The 23442-nt window shown below is 43.4% G+C and overlaps 1 protein-coding gene across 6 annotated transcripts in view; it reads right to left on the bottom strand.

The window, feature by feature from the left end:
- The window catches only part of KCNK10 (potassium two pore domain channel subfamily K member 10), a 134668-nt gene that overhangs the window by 34425 nt on the left and 76801 nt on the right, over nucleotides 1–23442 (bottom strand). For all 6 annotated transcript variants that reach the window (XM_059182600.1, XM_059182599.1, XM_059182601.1 and 3 more), the window contains 2 exons: nucleotides 16117–16234; nucleotides 4444–4604 (listed from right to left, as the gene is read on the bottom strand). In XM_059182600.1, coding sequence (XP_059038583.1) covers nucleotides 4444–4604; nucleotides 16117–16234 — 279 coding nt within the window. The remainder of the gene's footprint in view (nucleotides 1–4443; nucleotides 4605–16116; nucleotides 16235–23442) is intronic.

Below are 23442 nucleotides of genomic sequence, written 5' to 3'. Positions count from 1 at the left end.
CCTGAGTTCTGTGAGCCACTGTAGCAGATTTATTGAACCCAAGGAAAGGACTGTGGGAATCTGCGATGGACAGCCATGTAGTCAGAAGCACAGGGAACAACCTGGACTCATGCCTGGCATCTGAAGTGAAGGACTGAGCCCTTAACCTACGGGATCTGATGTTACCTCCAGGTAGATAGAGTCAGAATTCAGTTGAACTGTAAGACAACCAGGTGGTATCAAAGAATTGCTTGGTGGTGTAGGGGGAAAAGTCTGCACATCAGAAATGGTACAACGATCCTCAACTTCTCACTGCACCAAACCGGAAACAACCTTCCTCCAGGCTTCTCGCTATGCAAGATAAGTAAGTGTTGAACTTTAACTCATGGTTAATCAGTGTTGGGGCAATGTCTATCTTCTTGAACTCGAGCTCCACGTGAAAGGACCTCAGCCAGAGGAACATTCTGGTGGCTCAGTCAGACAAGTGACTTACAGGTGGCCTTGGTGGAAGGGACTGAGCTCCTTCACCTCAGTGCCCTTCTTCTCCCATCTGAAACCATCTGCTACAGAGAGGTATACTTTGATTTTCTCACTATGATTTAGCAAGGTTACTGGGGCTGACCCTGCTCTCATTGACGGGGCCTGGGCTGCCGATGACTAGAAGAGATGGAATTTCTAAAATGGCCCATAAAAATATCCCACCCTCATCCCCAGGACCTCTGCTGTGATGAGCTACCATTCCCATAACTATGATATACCATATGGCATGGTTGACCTTAAGATAGGAAAATTATCCACATAAGCCTGATCAAATCACAGGAGCCTTAAAAGCAGGGCACTTTCTCAGGTTGGTGGCAGAGAGACAAAGGGAAGTCAGAGAGACAAAACACCAGAAGAATCCCATGTTCACTTTAAAGATGGAGGGGCCATGTGCCAAGGAATTTAGACATCTCATAGAAACTGAGAATGGGTGGCCTCCGCCTGACAGCCAGCAAGGACACAGGAATCTCAATCCCACGACCACTGGCAACTGATTTTTGCCAAAATCTGAATGAGAGTGGAAGCAGATTCTTCCCCAGATCCAGAGCCCAACCGAGCCAACACCTTCATTTCAGCCCCATGCTCTGCTGAGCCCAGCACCCAGCCAAGCCCGCCTGGACTTCTGACCTACAGCACTGTGTTACGATAAATGGGTGTTGTTTAAAGCTTCTGCACTTGTGATAATCTGTTACACATCCAGAGAAAACTAATGCAGCAGGGAAGTCCTTCTGATTCAAGGTGAAGTGGTTAATAAGTCTCTTTGGCATCAGAACCAAAGCTATAGGACAGCTGGTAGCTCAGTCTGTTCAGGGTCTGCCTTGGGCTCAGGTTGTGATCTCCAGGTCCTGGGATGGAGCCCCATGTCGGGCTCCCTGCTCAGCAGGGAGTCTGCTTCTCCCTCTCTCTCTGTACCTCCGCTTATGTTCTCCTTCTCTCTTAAATGAATAAATAAAATCTTAAAAAAAAAAAAAAAGCTATATCCTCCGATCAGCTTACCAGCAATAAAGCCGACTTCTTAAACTTCATCTGACTCCCCCATTTTTCAATTATTTCTGATTTCAGAAGAAAAAAAAAGAAGGGGAAAAAAGATTTTATTTATTCATCTGATATAAACCCCAGTAGGTGGGTATTGTATTACTCTGCAGCCAAAAGCATTCCTAAATAATACATTAACCTCCAGCAACTCTTTAAAATGAGGCTCAGACCTGGGATAAGGGAGAAGGACCCAAATCATGTCACCTCAGAACACAGGCACCCAGAAGGCTTATTTTATATTTTATCTTTACTCCACTAAAAATCGTCTCTTCCCTATAGCTGAGAGAAAACACAGCAGATGAAGAAAAAGACTTAATCCTTAAATGGATGGGGGAGGGGGATGTATCTTCCCCACAGGAACTAAAAATCCACAACCTCCAATTTCAACGAAGTTTATAAAATTTTTCAAAATGTTCAGTTTTCAAGTAATCATCTAAGAGTAGCTGGCCTTTGAGATGTCATTTAAATGAATGGCAAAGCGCTCTGAGATTTTCCACCAAAACTACAGGCAGCCAGCGAAGTGCAGATGGGTTGTTTGTGTATTCAGGAAGCACGCTTCTCCTCCTCCTGGAACTCAGTCACCCCTTCCAACAGCACCCTCCTCCGATGTTCTGCAAATGCATACATCGCGGGCTGCCAATTCCATAACACACTGCGGTTTCCTTCCTAAGAGACTCCCAGTCTTTGATGGCACTGCAAGGAACTGAGTGCCATCAGCATAAAAACGAAATGCAGGGTTTTTAAGGCTCTGTCCCAGAGTCCTTCGAACCACCCATCTGAGAGGCAACTTTAAGGGAAGGAGACTTATACTCTCTACTTGTAGTTTGAAATTCATTAGGGGAAACTAGTCCCCCAATTCAGTAGCAGATGTGGTCACAATGATGGCAATCTCTTTCTTCATTTAGAATATAGTAACTAATTTTTTTTTCTAAATGGGGAATTTCAAAAGCTTTTAGTGCAATCCTTTCTTTCTACAAATAAGGAAACTTAGATCTAGAGAAGCTACATAAAAATAAAAATGCCGGGTCAGTCATTTCTCCATTTGAATCCTGTTCTGAGTGTTCTATCCACCAGACTCCTATTTAACTTGGAGGGCCGTGAGGCCCTGGCTAACAGAGCACCTCCGAGAAGCTCAAAACAGCTCCTGGAGATGGGTTTGGAGATGGAGACTTGCCATGTCTGGTTTAGGGAGACCTGAACATTTGAGAAGCAGAAAAGCTGAGCCTTGACGGTTTCCATGGTGACCACTGAGCCCAAGTCTATGCTCTAATGAGCCAGCTGGCCAGCCAGCACCTGGGAGCAAAGGTTGTGGGACATTCCAGGAATATCCACGCACAACTGAGCTCCTCAGAGGAAATCAAATGGGTGGCTAGGCTGCTAGTAAGGGCTTCTTTGGGGACACATAGACACAGCAGATCTCAACTCATGTGTCTTCCATACATCATTCCACGCAATCATCACCAAAACCTTCTAAAGTAGATTTGAATTCTATCCTCCTCTTTCTCACCGATGAGTAAACTGAGGTCGCTCACCCAGGATCACTGAACTCATTAAAGATAGCTCTAAGCTAGTTCTCCTGCCCCATTCCTCCGCTCTCTCAAACCTGAAACTGTTCACCTGCGGAGCGCCCCTGTCTTTTTCTGAAGAGAAGTCATATTCTTGTCTCCGAGAGAAAAACAAGTGCGGTGTTAGAGCTCACCACTGATCTATCTTTACCCATCATTGCTAGATTCCGAAACGGTCTCAAATAGTCACTTTTAAATATTAAGTCATCATCAGAAACAATTCCCTGAAGAAGGTTTGAAAGACTCGAGAACTAGGTCAGTAACGAAAAAGAAAGCAAAAATGATGCTACGCCTGAGCCAAACAAGTTTCCTGTGAGATCATACAGATAAGTGTTAGTTAAAGGGCATTGAGAAGCCCAAGCCAATGGCATCTTCTCCAAAAACACATCACTGAGGCCAGGAATGCCATCTTTAGTAAATAAATTCCTTGAGTTGAGTTTTTGTCCCTTGTTTAAAGGTAAGTGTTCCCAGGAAGAAAAAACCCACTAAGATAATGGCAATCATCAACACCTTAGTATAAGTTAGTACATGCTACTACTGAGAGAGCACTCAGAAATGAGATGACAGAGAGGGTGGGGCCATGAAGAGACAGATAAAAAGCATGATGGCAGAATCTGGAAAAGGCAGGCTTCTGGAAGAGGTCTTAGAAGCCAGGATCAGCCTAAAGATACCAGACCTAGAAATAAAAAGGAGTGAAGAGTTTCCAGTAACAAAACAAATGGATTTACTTCTTTACGTTATTGCCAATACACTTAGCAAACTATCTTCCCTCTTTAAGATGGAACTGAGTACGCCTCCCGTCTTCAGAAAACCTCATTTGGGACCACCTATACTTAACCCTCTTGTGTTGTGATTCCAGAAATACCACTGTAAAGAAGGAAACTGCTAAAGAGAAGGGAGTTTAGGCACAGTACTTGTGACTACCATAGGCCAAAACAGAAAATACGATTATGACATAAACTCTTCCATTAAAAGTGACAATGAAAAGAATAAATGAAACAAGGTGGGATCGGGAGGGAGACAAACCATAAGAGACTTAATCTCACAAACCAAACTGAGGGTTGCTGGGGGGAGGAGGTAGGGAGAGGGGGTGAGATTATGGACATTGGGGAGGGTATGTGCTGTGAAGTGTGTAAACTTGGGGATTCACAGACCTGTACCCCTGGGGCTAATAACACATTCTATGTTAATAAAAAAATAAAAAAATATTTTTTAAAAAAGTGACAATGATATGATAACACCCTAATCATTCATTCTAGATCCCGTCGGGCTAAAAAGCCAGTTGGATTGCAGAGGTGAGGGTTTAAATAGACGTGGTACTCACTCGAAAGACCTTCTCCACTCTTGCAATGCTCTTCCCAAAGATGGTTCCAAGTTGGTCTCCAATTCCAGCCAATAAGAAACCAAAGAGCGGAATTCCAAAGATGGCATATAAAATACAAAAGATTTTGCCTCCTTCAGTGCTTGGAGCAATATTCCCATACCCTGGTGAGAAACAGTAAAAAGAGAGAGAGAGAGAGAGTGGTGAGGTGGCCAAGAAATGAAAGAGCTGAATCAAAGAATCCACAGATTTCTTAAAGGGTTTCTATGCAATCCCGCTGCACAAGCTTCAGGGAGAGGAGCATCATCAAAAATCTAACATTCAGGGGACGCCTGGGTGGCTCAGTGGGTTTAATGTCTACCTTCAGCTCAGGTCATGATCCAAGGGACCTAGCATCGAGCCCCGCATCAGGCTCCCTGCTCAGCGGGAAGCCTGCTTCTCCCTCTCCTACTCCCCCTGCTTGTTCCCTCTCTCACTGTGTCTCTCTCTGTCAAATAAATAAAACAGTTTTTTAAAAAATCTAACATTCAAAACATTACTTCTTTTCCTTCTCTCCCTGGAAAGAGTTTTAAGGAGATCCAGCCTTCCTGGATCTTACTGTGTTTCATTAGATTACATTTTAGGAAATTCACAGTCACCTAGAATTGCACTGCTGGTGAAAAGCAGCATCTTCCATTTCAGAAACACCAAATACCTTGGACATATGTGTTCAGGGAGATGTGAAGGTCCAAAGAGGCCTCACCGTGGCCCTTTCTAGATTGGAAAAGAGCTTCTCCTTTAGTCTCTTCCCACAAGCCTTCCCTCCACTTGACAGACTGGCTGTCTTCCACATTGGGCTCTCTAGGCTGATGGGTGCTCTGCATTGCGCAGGGTATGTGGTCTAGCACAAATGCAGAAAGGACCCAGGGATCATATAGCTCCATCCTGAGAAGCCTGAAAACAGCAGAGCAGCGAAGGAAGCTCGTGCCTCTTCCCGCACTGACGGTGATGTTTAGCTCTACTTGACTCTTTTTTTCTTGACTGGGAACTCTGCTTCGTGTCTGGGTCCTGCCTCTCCTCCCACTCACTTCTTTCATCAAGGGCTATCAGGTGCTAAAGACATGTTTATTAATGGGATGGGTGTTTGAATATAAAAGAATCTTTTTATAGCCATGTCTACAATATGTATTTCAAATACTGCTTGAAAACACCAACATCTGCATTCTTAAGAATTCTGCAATTATGTAAGTAAATTCTGTATAGTGAGTACTGGGCTTCCTCTGTGTGAATGGGGCTAAGGGAAGTAGTACTGAAGGGGAAAGGCTATGGTATTGGCATGAGTTATAGAGAGATGAGAATCTAAATTTCTCAATATTGAGTTTCATGCCAATGAATATTGCCAATGAATATTGCAGTATTATGCTAACTACCATCTGGAGAGTCACCCAACAGTTCTCCCCTATTAGGGTAACTCAGGTGGGGCCTGTTTCCAAATCCATGTGATGGGTGAGTTACTGGGTTCATGGTTGCAAGCAGCTAGGCTTGCGGCACGTTGGCCAAGGCCAATGTTGATGCTGCCCATCCTGCATCTCCTACAAGCCTCGGGAACTCGCTGCAGCCGTCTGCTTTTGGGTGGTGAGTCACCTGGCTATTTTCCTTTTCAATTTTCTTGTCAGAATCATTCAAACCTTTTATCATGAAATTATCTAAATTACAGTTTTCATTTCTCAGATGAGTGTTCAGGCAAGCCTTCCTCCTCTTGCATTCCTTTTACTCAGCACCGTTTTCATTTAACTGTGCAAAAAAGGCTCTTGGAACTTTTTTCGGGTGCTTTCAGGAATATGGACAAAACCATTTTTCTAAGTGTTGCCCAGGGAATAAAGGTGCCTACACAGCTTCCCTTCACACAGGTCAATGGGGATCTGCGGAAACATCTCTGACTCTTGCTTGACTGTCTCCGATCTGTCGGAAATCAGTCAGGGAAGTAGGTTTTCTTCTGATCGCTGTCAGGGAAGGTAGTTTTCTTCCCTCTCAGTATCTCAGAAGGAAACATGTGTAGACAGCACAGGCAAACAAACTGAAGCTTTGAGCCTGCTGAATAGGCGTCTCGTTAACCCCGACAAGGAAGTGTGCACACTTTCCCCAGCTTTTGGTGAGGATCTGCCCCCCTGCCTGGGTCAGGACTGTGTTCAGGGAACTTGCTGGTAGCGTCCAAAGAGCATGACAAAGGAGAGAGAAGACAGAGGGTCCGGATCCAATTCTACCTCACTGCACCTGGTTGTCCCCAGAGTCTCTTAACCTCCACAAACCCCGGTGTCAGAGGGGTTTGAGGATCATGTGGAAAAATCAGTGAGCTGTAAAGTACCGTATGAATGCAAAGTAGTAGTATTACTCATAGTATTATTACTACAATTGACTCCTTATTTACTCAGTGTTTCACAGACTAGAACACTATGTTAAAATTATAACAAAGATCTTGGGTAAGGACACCATTAAGTAAAATCCGCTAATACTCAAATAAGTCTTTTTTTTTTTTTTAAGATTTTATTTATTTATTTGACAGACAGAGATCACAAGTAGGCAGAGATGCAGGCAGAGAGAGAGAGGAGGAAGCAGGCTCCCTGCTGAGCAGAGAGCCTGATGTGGGGCTCGATCCCAGGACTCTGGGATCATGACCTGAGCCAAAGGCAGAGGCTTTAACCCACTGCGCCACCCAGGCGCCCCTCAAATAAGTCTTTAAATATATTCAAGGCCATCACTTCATACTGGGCATAAGGTAATTGCCATTCTTAAGTAACACTGTGTTTGTGCATTGTGTGTGTGTACGTGTGTGTGTGTGTGAGTGTGTGTCTTGTCTCTGAGGAACTATATGGGCAAGCTGTCCCAGGGGAACCCTCAACCCTGTTGTTCCAGACTTTTAACACTTTGAGGCTTTGCTCTGAGACAATGGGAAGGCCACATTCCTGGATATTTGGCTTTACTTTACTGAGCCTATAAGACTGCTCTGCTCCTCCACCCAGGATCCTTGGCAGAACCTTGAAGGAGGGGTGACAGTTATATAGACTGGAGACTGGAGACTGGACAGCTTCCTGTTCTGACACTCCCACTTCCTGACTCTCAGATCTTGAGGATTTCCTTAACCTTTCTGCCTCACTTTCCTCCTCTGACATGGGGCTGTTGACAGCACAGCTATTAAAGATGAAAAGAGGGGCACCTGGGTGGCTCAGTCAGTTAGGCACCGACTCTTGGTTTCAGCTCAGGTCTTGATCTCAGGGTCACGGGATCAAACCCCATGGCAGACTCTGCACTCAGCAGGAGTCTGCTTGGGATTCTCTCTCTTCCTCTCTCTACCCCTCCCCCTAAAAAAAAAAAAAAATAAATCTTTAAAAAAAAAAAAGATGAAAAGGCTTACATGTGAAGTATAAGTTACCTGTGGAGATTAAATACATATAAATCATGACACAAAGTAAGCACTCAGTAAGTATTAGCCGTGATCATCTTGCCCGGGGTTTTGTGTAGGAAGAAATCACTTCTGAGTAATATGTTTCCGGGAAAACTAAGCCCCAGGAGAAAACAGATGGTTGGTTCCTGTTTTCCCTCCAGAAACTGCACGGTTCTCCCACAGTGCCAGGCCAAGGGACAGAATGTCTGTACCGCCAATGGGGCTGGCTCAGTGAGTTGCATGGTCCCCGTGCTGCATTTGGGGTGTGGGAATCTCTCGGCACAGCTAGGGGCAGCAACATCTGGGGAATGAGATGGGAGGACACGGAGGCAAGAGAGGCGGCTGGCCGGAGAGCACTAGCCCAGAACAGTAGGACTGGCTGTAAGGAAAGCAAAAGAAGTCCAAACAGTGACTTTTGGTAGGAGAGAACCAACCCGGCAAAGACTGTCTGTTAAGAATGAGAAGGACCAGGGCAGGCCTTGGCTCTGTTTCCCTCTAGCCAGAGAACAACTCCTGGCCCTTTTTGAAGAGGAAGCTGGTGTTTAAAGAAGGCTGCCTGAGTCGCTCTTGTGTAACACTTCCATTTGCTGTTTATATGCCAAAGTCCGACCTTTGCCAAACCATGTGCCGTTCAACCTTGTTATTTGGTGAAGAGTGTTCATTCGAGAACCAGAATGTCTAGGGGTGCTAACCTGGCTCTCTGGGAGTGAAATCTGTGTATCGGCACTAAGAAGGGCACCACGCTTGGTTTATTGATATTGCTGTTGCCATTTTGATCTTCTTAATCATTTTTTAACAAGGGACCACATTTTCATTTTACACTGGGCCCTACAAATTTTGTAGCTCATCCTACTGAATGTAGCGGGGCTCACCTGCTTACTAACCGTGAGATAATGGCCAAGTTGCTTGACATCTTGGAGCCTCTGCTTTCTCATCAGTCATCTGAACTAATAACAGTACCTACTGGATATGCTGAATGAGAGACGAAGTGAGATAATTATATGGATCCCACTGCCTGGCACCTGTGGGCGCTCAGTAAATGTTAGTCCTAATGAAGGCACCTTCCAAAGCCACAGGTGAGCCCCCAGTTCAGGTGCTGGGTAAGTAGAAATAGCTACTCAGGTACTTTGGCAGGTACAACTCTTTTTTTTAATCTTTTTTTTTTTAATATTTTACTTATTTATTTGACAAAGAGAGAGAGGACAAGTAGGCAGAAAGGCAGGCAGAGAGAGAGGAGGAAGCAGGCTCCCTGCTGAGCAGAGAGCCCAATGCAGGGCTCGATCCCAAGACCCTGAGATCATGACCTGAGCTGAAGGCAGAAGCTTAACCCACTGAGCCACCCAGGCGCCCCGGCAGGTACAACTCTTAATTAAATCTGGGCAAGTGACAGTTACTATCTGGGACCTGAGCAAGTGCTCTCTCTGATTTCAGTAGAGTCAGGTGATTCAATCCAAAAATGTCTCAAAGGGGGCGCCTGCTTACTTGTGATCTCTGCTTACTTGTGATCTCTCTCTGTCCAATAAATAAATAAAATCTTTAAAAAAAAAATGTCTCAAAGACTGAAATGTACTAGCATCCCATAGCTGTTGATAAGAAAGCATCATTTGCCGCCCTTATGAAGAGTGGCTTGTGGGAAAGCACCTGAACAAAGGAGTGAGCGTCATTCCTCTGGCTTAGAAACCCTAGTTGGTGGGAACCCACCAGCAGAGTCAACAGTCAAGATCAGGTGGGACTTTCCCACATCAGACTTAGTTACTAAGAGAGGGGACAGGGGACAGGGCACCCTCAGCAAAGACTGGACAGAGTTTCGTCTTCCTCTGGCATTGCTCCTAGTTTGGAGAAGTGCCTGAATATATTCCTTTTTGCTACACATTTGTAAGCCTTCTTGTATATGTGAATGTAAGAAAACTTTGTTTGAAAAGAAGTACTTTGATACCTTCAGATAAAAGAGACCTCTGATACTGAGTCATATTGCTGCTTTTCAGAAAAGACTGTTATTCCTAAGACCTCTCTATACACATTCTAAATAATGAACACATTTTTCTTATGTCTGGCAAGTGCATAACCTCATGTGGCTCATGAGGGTCTTTCTGGAAAGCAATTTGGCAAGTCTTTAAACAGTCCATGCCCTTTGACACCGCAGTTCCTTGGGGATCCTCCCAAGGAAAGAACCAGAGAGGAAGACCACACTTGACACACAAAGATTTTCACTGTGATGTTACACTCTCACAAAATAGAAGTATGTGATTATGGTGTCGGTAGTATATCCAACGGAACCCAATAAAAATTGTTTTTCAAAGAACCTTAGTAATATGGGAAAATGTTTAGAGGATTGCATCACAAATTATATGAACTCGAGTAAGCAGGATGATGTTTGGATACTTCACAAATAATGAAAAGACAGCTTCTCAGCTCCAGCGACTCCACCGCACAACCCCAAAGAGTGGAAAATTTCTCAAGACCTAGAAGAATTCATGGGCTCTGAGCTTTCCTATAAGCCTTGCGACCATATATGATGAGTGAATTTACCACCAAATAATTATTCTTACCATCATTGTGTTCAAGTTTTATTTAGAATTCTCTAACTGTGTGATTTTGCAAAGATCCACCACTCTAGAGTTAAAATTAAGCCAGCTAAATGGTTTTCACCTTACAGTGCTTTTTCAATGAAGAGAAAGAGAGAGTGAGAGAGAAAATAGCGCTTTTACCCATAGTGTAGAACAAGGGCCCAGTCTCTAGCAGAAAACCAAACCATGATATTAAAGTGGACTTGTATTTGGGGCTGGGTTTTATCTTCATCTGTTTTTTGTTTATATGCTTGTTTCATAGTAGTTTCCCTTTCAGCATCCACCTTCCCTTCAGGTTTGGGGGAAAGGTCTTCATCCCATGCACAGACATGACATAATGTAAGAAAACATTGGTTTTCTTACCTGCCTCCCACAACAGAGGCAACAGAGACTCCCAGGACAAAAATGCCTTTACCCAGAGGCTCATCCAATAGATGTTCTGTCTAAGACATTAAGAGTGAGTGGCCCAAAGAAGGTGGGGGGGGGGGGTCAGGCACAGGCCTTCGAGGCCAGAGGACACTTATGGACCCTCTATGATCTCTGCCCCTTAAGTGTATATTACTTAAGATTTTTTCAGTCTTAGGTGATAGAAAACCCAATGCAGTCTGGCTTCAACAAAAACAGGTATCACTGCCCCCAGGGAATAAGGGATTCAACATTTATTTCTTAACACCTTGCAGGTAGCTTCAACTAAAGTCCAAAACATGTTAGCTGGACCTCATTTATCACGCTGCGGTTCTTCTGCTGTTTCTTTAATGTTATTTGAATTCTAGCCAAGAACATGACTGACACTCCTGGGCCTATCTCTTTCCAGATTGACCTCCAAGAAGAAAGAGAGGAAGTCACTTCCTCAAAAGTTTAAGCAAAAGTCCAGGAACTGAATTTCTTATTGGCCTAATCTAGATCTCACATCCATCTCTGAACAAAGGACTGTGGGCAGACACAGGCAAAGCACTAGATTTCTTGGTCTAGAAATGGTAATTCATCCCTTTGGGCCTGGAGGCCAACCTTGTGGAATAAGGCCACTTAGGAACTGGTGATCAGGAGACAAGAGTGTATAAGTGAATGGACACCAGGCAGCAGAAGCCAAGGACTACGAATGATTTGCTCAAAGATTCCAGGGCACATACACTAAAAAGGGCAGCAAATATTACAAACCAAATGCTTCTCTTTAGGCAGATGGAACCAGCATTCCCCATAACGTGAGGTCATGTGGTCAATAAACATGGTTATTTAATAAACCGAGCCCCTGGGACCCTAACAAGTTGACACACTAAATACCATCGGCGAGCATTCCAGCATAGCTATAGTGTTTTTCAGTGCATCCTACAGACCCCTGATTTAACCATTTCATAAAGCAAGAAAATTAGGATTTTACTTTCTGTCTTCTTTAATACACACTAATGTCTCATGGATCCAACACTGGGTATTGGATCGCATTTCCCAAAAGGGACCCCTTGAAGTGGCCCAGACTTCCTCAGCTTTAATTATTTTACGATAAATCCTCCTAAAATGTATGGCACATATCCCCATCTTAGTAACACCAGGATGATGAACACAATTTAATCCGACACTGGTCTTTTCTGATCCAGGATAGTGATGCTCTTGGGTGTCATTGAGTTTTATAGCACGTTTTACCCTTATACCAAATGGTGCCAGGCCACTGGGAGCTATAATATTGTGGACTAAAATGATCCAGTCTGGGGGCACCTGGGTGGCTCAGTGGGTTAAAGACTCTGCCTTCAGCTCAGGTCATGATCCCAGGGTCCTGGGATCAAGCCCCACATCAGGCTCTCTGCTCAGTGGGAAGCCTACTTCTCCCTCTCTCTCTGCCAGCCTCTCAGCCTACTTGTGATCTCTGTATGTCAAATAAATAAATAAAAATCCTTAAAAAAATAAAAGAATAAAAAAATAAAAAATAAATTAAATGATCCAGTCTGGTCTGGAGTATCAAAAGGCTCCTGGGCCCCAAACCTACTAGTGTAATACAAACCTCCAAAATTTATAATAACCAATCTTAATATATTTGTATATTTGCAAGTGTGAACATGACATGTCATATAATTAAATTAGAAGACTTTCTAAAAAGAAATGCCATTTCTCTTTCAACCCAAATTTTCTTATTGCATAACTTTCTTGAATGTACCAATGTAGAAAGAACACAGGTCCTGAAGGCTAGGTCTAAAAATAGTAAAAGAGGTCTGTACGTCTAAAACAATCCTTAGTCTCTGAAACTTGGACCAGTTAGGAAGCTGATTATCAAAAATGTACATCCCAAAAGGATGGCACCCTATCCAACACCCACATAAGAAGTGGTCGTAAAGGGTAAGGGAGCGGGAAGAACCTGTTGTAGAGAGCAACAGATGAGGGAGGGCCTCCCAGAGAGCATAAAGGGTGTTAATGACGAGATCCTTCCACCTCTCAACGCTATGTGTCTCTTAATTAGGACTTTTATTGCAGTGTGATGATACTTTTGTAGAGGGACAGAAAACTCTCATTTTCAGCAGAACTGGGAGAGAAATTTTACCCCTGGCTTCCCCCATATGTGTAAGGATTACCAAAAAAGTTGGACTGATGCCACATGGGGAAAAAATAAAGAGAAGAAGCACAGAGAAGGAAGAGAGAGCCCATCGGTGGCAAACCCCTGAAAGTGCCAGCAAAAATCCAATTATGAAGGAGAGGGTCTCATTCTGAACTTTAAAAGAGTGATCCTTGTTTACACCAAGTGTAGAAAACAGGGTGAAGAGAGAGAGCAGCAGAAGCCCCCTTGAACTTGATCTGGTTCCAAAACAATTAAAGAGGCAGGACTAAACAGAGAATAACATAGATGGGTCACATTTGCAGGAAACCCTCTCTCTCTTCGGCAGCAGAAAAGAGAAGAGTTAGGGATGCGCTGCCTGGCAGGTTACCGTACCTCTCCTGGCTCTCCTCCCTCCCAGCCCAGCATCACATAGCAGATAGCTGGATTAGGAATATCCAGTTTACCAGGCATCAAGTATTTAAAAGGAAAATCTGCCCAGCATAAATATAAGACTTTTATTGCTTTTCTTTTTTAATGTGGGAGGAGCAAAAAACTTACCAATGGATGAAAGACACTCAGCAGAAAAATACAGACCCAACCAGACAAAAAGTGGGACCAACTATGAAGTAATCACCCACAAGAAAAACCACAAAGCAGAAAAGCAAGAAATCAGGAAAGAATCAGAAAGATAACAAGGGAAAATGGAATGTGAGCTAATGGAATTCAGGAAAGAAACAGGAAGGGGAAAAAGTCCCCTAATGATCACAAAAAGGAAAATAAAATTGGAAGGAACATGTGGCAAAATAGGCACTGTGCAAAAACAGGAAAGGAATAGAGAAGATAAAACGAACAAAACAGAAACCACATTTCATGAGTTAAAGAGGAGTAGGACAGACACAGAAGACAAGGCAAAGAAGTGACAATATACGTATAATCAGAATCCCCAAAGAACAGAACCAAAACCACATGGCAGAGAACATGTTTAAGGATGACAAACAAGATCATTTTCCTGAAGGGGAGGAAGATGGGGGGATGGGATAACTGGGTGATGGACATTAAGGAGAGCACAGGATATAGTGAACACTGGGTGTTATATAAGGCTGATGAATCACTGACCTTTACCTCTGAAACTAATAATACACTATATGTTACTTAATTGAATTCAAATTTTAAAAAATAGAGCACTTAAAAAGAACATTTTGCCAAAATAAAAGGGACAAAACCTAATAGTATCATCAGATGGAAGATGAATAACCTTTTGAGTAGCCAAGGGTCAAATCGTTTATAAAAGGAGGAAAAACTGGGCTGGTATCAGGTGTCTCCACAGCAGCACAGATATCAGAAAAGAGTGGGTTATCACCCAAAAGATCCACAAAAAAGAAAATGTGAGCCAAGAATTTCATTTCCAACCATACTGCCCCAGGAGGGTAAGGCTGCCATTTTGAGCAAAGCAAAGTATGGCGGAGATTATTGCTTCCATGAGTCATTCTTAATGCAACTATTTGAAAATGAGTTTCAGCTGAGCAAGTGGTGATGGGGAAAGCCATGGAAGGACTAGAAAGGAACACGGACAAAACATATATGCATAACTATGACTTGAAAATAAGTGTGGTTATCAGGGTAATGGAACAGAATGTAAATCATATACCGTGACGTTATAGAATGATACAGTCAGTGAGTAATAATCAGCAGCCCAAGAGTAAAAGAAGTTAAGATGCTGAGTAAGTTCACTGACTGCATTATACATAATAACTGAGAGCCAAGAGTCACCATTTGAATTGAGCAAATTATTGAAGAGAACCATAAACATATTTAATAACTGAAAAGTAAACATTAAAAGGATAGTGTCAACTCAAATTGTGTGCAGAGAAGAAGACATCATCGCCTAGGATAGGGAAGTAACAAATACTGCTTAAAGAAAAGAAACCCTGTTATGTATGATTATAAAGTTAACCCTCACACAAAATTATAAAACTCCACAAGAATCAGAAAAACACACACAGAGATAGCGTAAGACAAAAATCCATGCAAGAAAGAGATTAGTATAGATCACCACAGGATGAGTTATAAAGAGCATTTATCTAGTCAAGATCATGCAAAGGCTCACAGCTGATTTAATTAAACTATATTGGGAAGAGAGGAGAACAGGAAGAGAACCCTTCTACAGTGGGGCAGGCAAGGAGAAAGAGTCATCCCCTCTTATCTGCAGAGGATATGTCCCAAGACGCCCAGTGGAGCCTGAAACCACGGACATATATACTATGTTTTTCCCATCCATCCTATGATAAAATTTAATTTATATATTAGGCAGAGGAAGAGACTAACAACAATAGCTAATAATAAAATAGAATGACTTTAACAATAGACTTTCATAAAAGTTTTGTGAATGTGGTTTCTCAAAATATCGTATAGTATGTATTCTCCCTTCCTCTTCTTGTGGCGCTGTGAGATGATAAAATGCCCACGTGTTGAGATGAAGTGAGCTGAATGACACGGGCCTTGTGACATGGTGTGAGGTCACTACAGACCTACTGATGCAGCATCAGAAGGAAAATCATCCACTTCTGAAACACAGGTGACCCAGCGCAAATGAAACCTCAAAAAGCAAAAGCATCGATGAGGGGACCGTGGTAATTTCTCCCCTCCCACTGCTGGAGGTCAAAAAACAACCTCTAACACTGAAAATTCAGGAAGTGGCAATGCAAGCATGGTAGTTAAAGACAAGGAGATGAATATCAAAATAACCAACCAGAAGAGATGAGAGCATTGCCACAGGGGAGGTGAGGATGGGCAGAGGGGCAGAGACGGCTGTGTTTCATTAAACTTTGTAGAACGTTGGAGTTCTTTCATAGGCAACCTTAGTAAAAAGGACACATTTTTAAAAGGAATTTGAGCTCCACTGACCAGTCCATATTTTGATTTTCCACTCTGACCACTTCATCAGGTCCAGTCAAACTAAAGGCTCTCTAGCTCTCATTTTAAAAAATGTAATTCTTAGTCTGCTTTGACTTTTATAGAAAGCCACTACAACCCCTGCATTTCTCCGACAGTGTGTCATAAGCCTCCTGTGACCCTCAGGTTGCCAGGGTTCCAGGACCAAACATTAACCAAGTGCCATTTCTCAGGCTGGCCCCCAGACAAAAAGATGTTAGCCCACAAAGGGATACCTATGGTGGTGATGACAGTCCCAGCAAAGAAAAAGGCACTTCCAAGGTCCCAGTGACTGCTGTTGTTGGAAGAGTTTCCTATTGGACTTACTCCTGCGTTGTCAGCGTCAAGGGCATGCTGCAAAGAGAGCGAGAAAGCACAAGATTCAAAATTAAAAGATTCAAGATCCAAGATTCAAGATTAAAAATTTTAAAAAAAAATTTTAAAAGCTCTCAAATTCTTTCCTTGCACAAGAAACTGAAATGATCGGGCACCTGAATGGCTCAGGTGGTTGAGTGTCTGACTTGGTTTCAGCTCGGGTCACGACCTCAGGTTCATGAGATGGAGCCTCAAGCTGGGCTCCGCACTGAACAGGGAATCTGTTTGAGACTCTCTCTACATCTTCCTCTGCCCCTCGCCCATACACATACCCCTCCCCCATCACTCTCACACATGCTCTCTCTCTCTCTCTCTCTCTAATAAATAAATCTTTAAAAAAAAAAAAAGAAACTGAAATGACCTATAAGGTACTGGTTATATGAACGTGGGTGCAGTCATAACATGAAATACTAAACACACACTTATTAAAACTAGAAAATTACTTTTAGGTGGGAAAAAAAATACTAGGCGATATAGTATGGTGCCATTTATGTAAAATTTGCAGGCACAGGATTTAGGCAATCTGGGCATGGGTTATGCAAAATACATATCACTGTGGATATAGAAAGATGTCTAGAAAGATTGTCACCCGAAATGTCACTCCTGGAAGGCAGGATTTCAGTTGCTTTTCATTCTTCCCTTTTCTGTTTTGTTAAAATGTTTTGTGCTGAGCTTGTTTCAGCATGGCAGGAGGTGAGAGCCTGGGCTCTTAAATCAAGCCAGCAAGGCTCTGCCCATTATTAACTTCAGAACCATGGACAAGTTATTTTAACCTCTGTAAATGCAAATGTCCTTATTTGCAAACGGGGAATAATAATGCCTTTGTCCACAGAGTTTTGAGTATTCAGTGAGAAGGTCTGTATAATGCACTCAGCCCAGGGCCCAGCATGGAGATAGGGGGTAACAAATAGTGGTTGTGTGTGTGTGTGTGTGTGTGTGTGTGTGTGTGAGCAGGCATACACACACACTCCTTTTAAAATAAGTGACTCCTCACTGGCTGCAGGGTTTGGAATTCCATACACCTTAAATGCACATAAATTGACCACACTGAGGATCCAAGCCCATCTCACACTACTAGAAAAGCTCCAACCCAAGGCAGGTCAACTCCATGAAACATCCCCTTACACCTCTAGACCTTTGCTTATGCCCTCCCACCATAGTACCTGTCCTGTAGAGTCCAGTCTGGCCCCCACTTCTTGCAGGAGGCTCCATGCATGTACCGCAGTCCCCACAGATACCCACTTCCCAGGGCTCATACTCCTGCACCACATATATTTAACTGGCTTTTGATCACAGGCTCCCCAGCTGAAAATCCCCACATGTGCAGAATAACGTGCAAAATACATCCGCAGCCCTTCCTGGGCTGGCCTCTGCCAGCCCCTTTCAGGCCCTGGGAGAGGGTAGAAGAACCTTCAAGCAAAGGAGCTGTGGTGAGGAAGTGACAGGTGGAGCCTTCAGAGGGAGGTGACAAAACATATGAGCTACTTTTGGAACAAAAAATAGAGCGAGTGTTCCCTGAACAAAGTTGGAATAACCCCATGTGGAGATAACAGGTCACAGTTAAATATTGAAATGCAATTCAATTTATCCTAAATAATACCCACAGAGCTTTGTTCAAACAGGCAGAGAGCTTCTGCCACAAATCAGACTAACGGAAAAAGCCAATCATCATTACCTTTCACCTTCACGAATCTGAGATATTTCAAACTTTCTAGACCAGGTATCAGCAACCTTTTCCTCTTTTTTTTTTTTTCCCCTTTGCCTATTTTTCTTTTCCTTTAGCAATGCTTTAAATATGCAAACACCATTCTGAGCTCATGGGTGTTACAAAAGCAGGCCCCAGGCTAGATCTGGCAGACCCCTAGACATCTGATTGCACAATAGGGAAATAAAAAACTCTTTTGTTGAAGTGTATTCTTTCCTGGTCCTAAGAACATGAGACGGTCCACTGGAGGCTGTGTCCCTGGCACCCCAGGATTTAAAATCCAGCCTTGTGGGATGCACACGGGCTCTCCTAGCCCATGTTTAACAGACCTAATGGACAACTATCACTTACCCATCAGAGGCTCTGCTCTGCTTTAGAGCAAGACGGATGGCAAAATATCCATCTTCTACTGGTAAATACTTCTGCTGGTAAAATATCCATTTTCACTGTGCTGTGTAAGTGCCATCAGACCAAATCACAGGCCTTAACTAGTGTTTATGTGCTCATTACCTACTCGGCTGTGCCAGGCCCACCTGCAAGGAAAACCTTGGGGACAGCTCTAGGCACACTATCGATAACCTAATATTTACAATATCTATGAAGCCGCATAGAGAGTTGGGCTTCAGTCCAGTCTCCTGTGCTGAGAAATGTACCTAAATGTCATAAGCCGCATATAAAAGTACAGATTTGCAGCAGAGACAAGTGGGGATGATTATTTGTTTCATCAAAAAAGCCAGAGGAACATGCCTTTTTAAGTTTCATTTTTTGAATTATGCAATTTATAAATATTTAATGTTTACATATGCAGCCCTCAAGGAAAGCATGTGTTGGTTGAAAGGGAGGGAAAGTACCATTTGTTGAGTTCCTGCGTGCAGACAGGTGCTTTAGAAGTCTTACTCCTTTTTGGGACACCTGGGTGGCTCAGTGGTTTAAGCCTCTGCCTTCAGCTCAGGGCATGGTCTCAGGGTCCTGGGATCGAGCCCTACATCAGGCTCTCCACTCGACGGGGAGCCTGCTTCCCTCTCTCTCTGCCTGCTTGTGACCTCTCTCACTCTCTCTCTCTCTCTCTCTCTCTGTGTGTGTCAAATAAATAAATAATCTTTAAAAAAAAAAAAAGTCTTATTCCTTTTTATCCTTCCTGCAACTTGTGTGCTATCCAATTTTAGCCTTTCTACAACTTGCAAGAAAGTAATATTATCCCCACATTTGAGATAGGGAACCAGGCTCAGCGAAGTTAAGTAACTTGCCTAGGCCACACAGCAGGGAAGTGGAGCTAGAATTCAAATCCAGACTTGGCCTAAGTCATAGTTTAGACCTCTCCTCTCAGTGAGGCCTTCCTCTCTCCCCACCTCGGTGCTCATCTCCAGACAGAAATGAGGAGGAAGACCGTGACTGCCCGAGAATTTAGGCAGAAGGACCTCTCAAAGGATCATTTCTAATTAGACCACATGTAAAGGCAGACACCCACCTTCATTTGGCTGCTGCAGCTGGAGAGAGCTTAACTGTTCTCCATTTAAAATAAAATTAAAAAAATAAATAAACATGGGGAACAACTGATGTTATACCCTGAGAGGGAAGAAACAGAGAAAAGAGAGCGAAAGCCCTGAAAAACCAGGAAGACAAGGAAGTAAAGGCAAGAAAGGAATGTCCATGGGTGCGTGGGAGCTCGGGCTCTGCGGCAGCAAAGCTAGCGACGTTGAAAGGCCGGTCCACCCGGCATCCAACTTTAACTTTGCTTAGATCTCTGATATCAATCCCTCTCTCACTTTCCCAAATCTACAGTAGAGTGAGCTACACACGCAAATACCTTCAGGAAGTGCTTTTGTGGAAATTAAATATAAAGGCTTTTTCCGGGCACGATGGAACCAAAACAAGGTTTGGAACCTGAAATAAGGAGAAAAAGAAACTCTCCAAATAGTCATCAAGACCTTGGTGAAGCTTTGAACAATCTCCAGTCCTGGGAATAAGGTTTGATTATTCTGTCTGGATTGGGTGGGTCAGAAAGACTCCGGCAAACCACCAGAATTAAAACGAAACAACACACATGAGCTATACACACAAAAAGAGAACCCAGGTTAAACAGTCTAGCACTTGAATTAATGGCATCATTTTTAACTCAGAATATTTCTGATGGGGTTCAGAGTTCCAACTTTATTAATTTTTTAAAGTATTTTCTAATCATTTTAATTGTTTGAACTCAAGTAAAACATTTTAAAATTAAATGCGCTTGCTCTCATGTTTTTTTTCTCTGCGTTCAGGCTGCACAAGTGAAGACAAGCCAGCCCATTAGAAATGTCTGAGCACATAGATAATGAAATGATGCATCGGAGCCGTGTACTACTTCACTTAAAAGATCAGTTATAGGAGAGAGATGTGACCAACAGCAGCATCATGTTGGGCCACAATCTCAGACCCAATGAGCATCACGTGTACACTTAGAAGCTCAACCAGTACCAAGTTCAGAGAGCTCTTATGAGGACCCAAAAAGAAATTATACTCAATATGATGTGAGAGCTTCAGGGATAGGGTACTCTGGATAAGAGGGCATTACTTTAAAATTTAACTCCACTCGCTCTTTAATTTCCTTTTTAGCCTCTGAGTTGGAATTTCCAGCACCCACCCAACTACCCAGGAAACAGCTCATGAGTGAATGTTCAGATCATTAATAAGTGAATGAACAAACTAAAGTAATAAATTTAGGCCATGCAATTTACTTCTTTGTAAAAGCAGAGAAACGTAATAAGAAAGTAGATCCACAAAAGAAATATAATGATTGTTCAAAAAAAAAAAAAAGAAGAAGAAGAAGAAGAAGAAGGTGGTGAGCTAACATGAATGGGGCAAGAACTAAAAGACTAGAGTGGTGGCTGCCCAGGGGCTGGGTGGTGGGTGAAATGGGTGATATTGGTCAAAGGAGACAAACTTTCCCTTATAAGATGAGTAAGTTCTGAAGACCCAATATACAGCATTGTGATCACAGCTAGTGATACTGCATTATACCCTTGAAAATTGCTAAGAGAGTAGATCTTAAGTACTCTCACCACAAAAAAAAAAAAAAAAGAAAAAAAGAAATGGTAATTATGTAACATGATGAAACTATAATGTAATTCCATGGTAGTAATCACCTTGCAATATACAAATGTAGCAAACCACCATACTGTCCACCTTAAGCTAACACATTATATATCAATCATAGCTCAATAAAACTGGAGAACAACTAGATAAAAGAGTCTGTCCCCTCTCCCCCATCCTCCCACCACCATCCCCAGGCTTTAAGACCACCCAAAAGGTATAAAAAGAAACTGCAGCCCCTCTGAAAGTGAGGTGGGTCTGAGGCTGATGGAAGAGAGGAGGCAAAGTTATCCCTCGGAGTCACCCCCACACACACACCGGGTACCCCCACCAACTCCCTCCTCCGACCCCGGTGCTGTAATCCCATTAGACAATGCCAGGCCATCCAAATCACTGTTGCAGATGGCGCAAGATACCATCATGAGTGTTAGCACTACAGTGGGATGAATGATGACCCACGGGGGACCACTAACTGTCTGTGGCTTTTCTCCAATGATCTGTGTACTCAGTGAGATAATCTGTTTTTCTGTTGCCTTATGTGGCACCAGAAAGAAAAGCAAAAAAAGGTGCAACAAGCATCACTCTTCGTGTCTGAGACTGGCTGATGGATACGGCCAATCGGTGTCATATGCCTGACACCAGTAGCCGGAGCGATCGTCTGACCCACAGTCCAACCCAGGACACTTGCCCAGTAAAGAAGGGTTCTGTGAAGGGCCATGCTGGAACCACAAGACAGGGGGATCTCAGGACATAGGGTCATTTTACTAATAGCTTATACCAAAAGGACAAAAGGACAAAAGGAAAAGACCTCATATGAGAACCAAAAGCTGGTTCTGTGCCTACCACATTCTTAGTCCCGAGAGGGCACAGTCAGCAAAGGGGTTTATGAAGTAGATATTTAGCCAGAGGTCAAGGCAGGATGAGGGAGTAGGTACAAAAAGTGACTTCATAAATGTATTAAAAGAGAGCACACTTTCCGCCATTAATGGACAGAAGGCAAGCCACAAACCCGGTGAGACAGAGAAAGGCAATTGGCAGAACACATTCATTACCACTCGGAAATGCCCCTAATGATTCAAAACCCCTGTAACAGGACAGGACATCTTTCCACCTCCTTCCGCATCTGTGGCAGAAGGGCCTCAGGTAAGAACTGGAAGTAGATATTAATTTGTTCACCATGGTTTCTTTTTATTTCTCTTGCTCCAGAAGCATTTCTCACATAAATATTTCACAGCGGAGGGAGCGAATATTCTGCTGTTAGGAGAGGGGCAAGTTTATGTCCAAGTGTGAGACGACATCACAATATTTCCAACAGTTGGAGGGCATCCGAGAGGAAATCTGGAGCCACCCCCCAGCAAGGCACGTCTGTGGCAGATTGCAAGAGGTCTTCGCCTCGGTCCAGAGGTGGAGAGGACGGCCCCCATCAACACTTACTCTTGCAACAGAGAGAGTCTGCGGTAAAGTGGGAAATGTTCAGCCTGAGCACGTTACTCAGCTTCTTTGAGTCTCCGTTTCTTCATCTATAACATGAGGAAAACCTTCCCTGCAGGGTTGTTGTCAGGATTTTTTTTTTCAGTGGAAATAAACCTTTGAGTTGTGTGCCTTGTCATTTCGTATATAACAATATTAATAATAACAGGAATCCTTTCCGAGCACTTACAGTGCACAGAGGAACTCGGTTAACCCTCATGATGACACTGTGAGACAGACATCACTACCACCCACTGGGATTGAGACTAGTCAATTCCCCTGACCACGGTCCCATAACTCATGCATGGCACAGCCGGCAAGCAAATGCTATTAGAATTGTCAACAGGAAGATCGCCTTCTTAAATGCTGGAAATACAGCCTCTCTCCATCCTCAGTGTTCTCGCTTCTCCCCATCCCAGACCATCACAGCCCAGCTCCCTGCCTTGCAGAGAGCAAGTGGGCTCCCACCCAGGCTGGGCCCCCTACAGCCGTACCCTCTCTGCATCTCCCACAAAGAAGTGTTCGCAGAAACCAGGCCAGACCATAAAAACAAAAAGCAAGAGGCACCTTCCGTGCCTTGGTGAATATTATGACAGTATGTATTTTCCTGCTATCCTAACTGTATCCAGTTATATGTGCAAGTATTAGCCCTTCCTGGGGTACCTGACAGCAGGCTTTCATCAAAATGTTATAGCCTGGTTTTAAATCTAAAGTGAAGGCACCTGTAGAACAGACAAGACAAGTAGAGAATCTGTTTAGAGAATAAAAGAACAAAACCCAAGGTAGGCTAGACTGCACTTCCAGAACCTATGATCTTAGACAAGTGACTTTCCTTGCTACCACCAGTTAATGGTGGGGGTAAATGGGCTAAAACTCAATTCACTGGGTGCCTGGGTGGCTAAGTCAACTGAGTCAGCGATTCTTGATGTCAGCTGAGGTCATG

The sequence above is a fragment of the Mustela lutreola genome, chromosome 7 (genome assembly GCF_030435805.1).
Source record: "Mustela lutreola isolate mMusLut2 chromosome 7, mMusLut2.pri, whole genome shotgun sequence".
Classification (NCBI taxonomy): domain Eukaryota; kingdom Metazoa; phylum Chordata; class Mammalia; order Carnivora; family Mustelidae; genus Mustela; species Mustela lutreola.
Note: the sequence above shows the minus strand (reverse complement) of the source record. Positions and strands in the feature narration are given on the sequence as shown.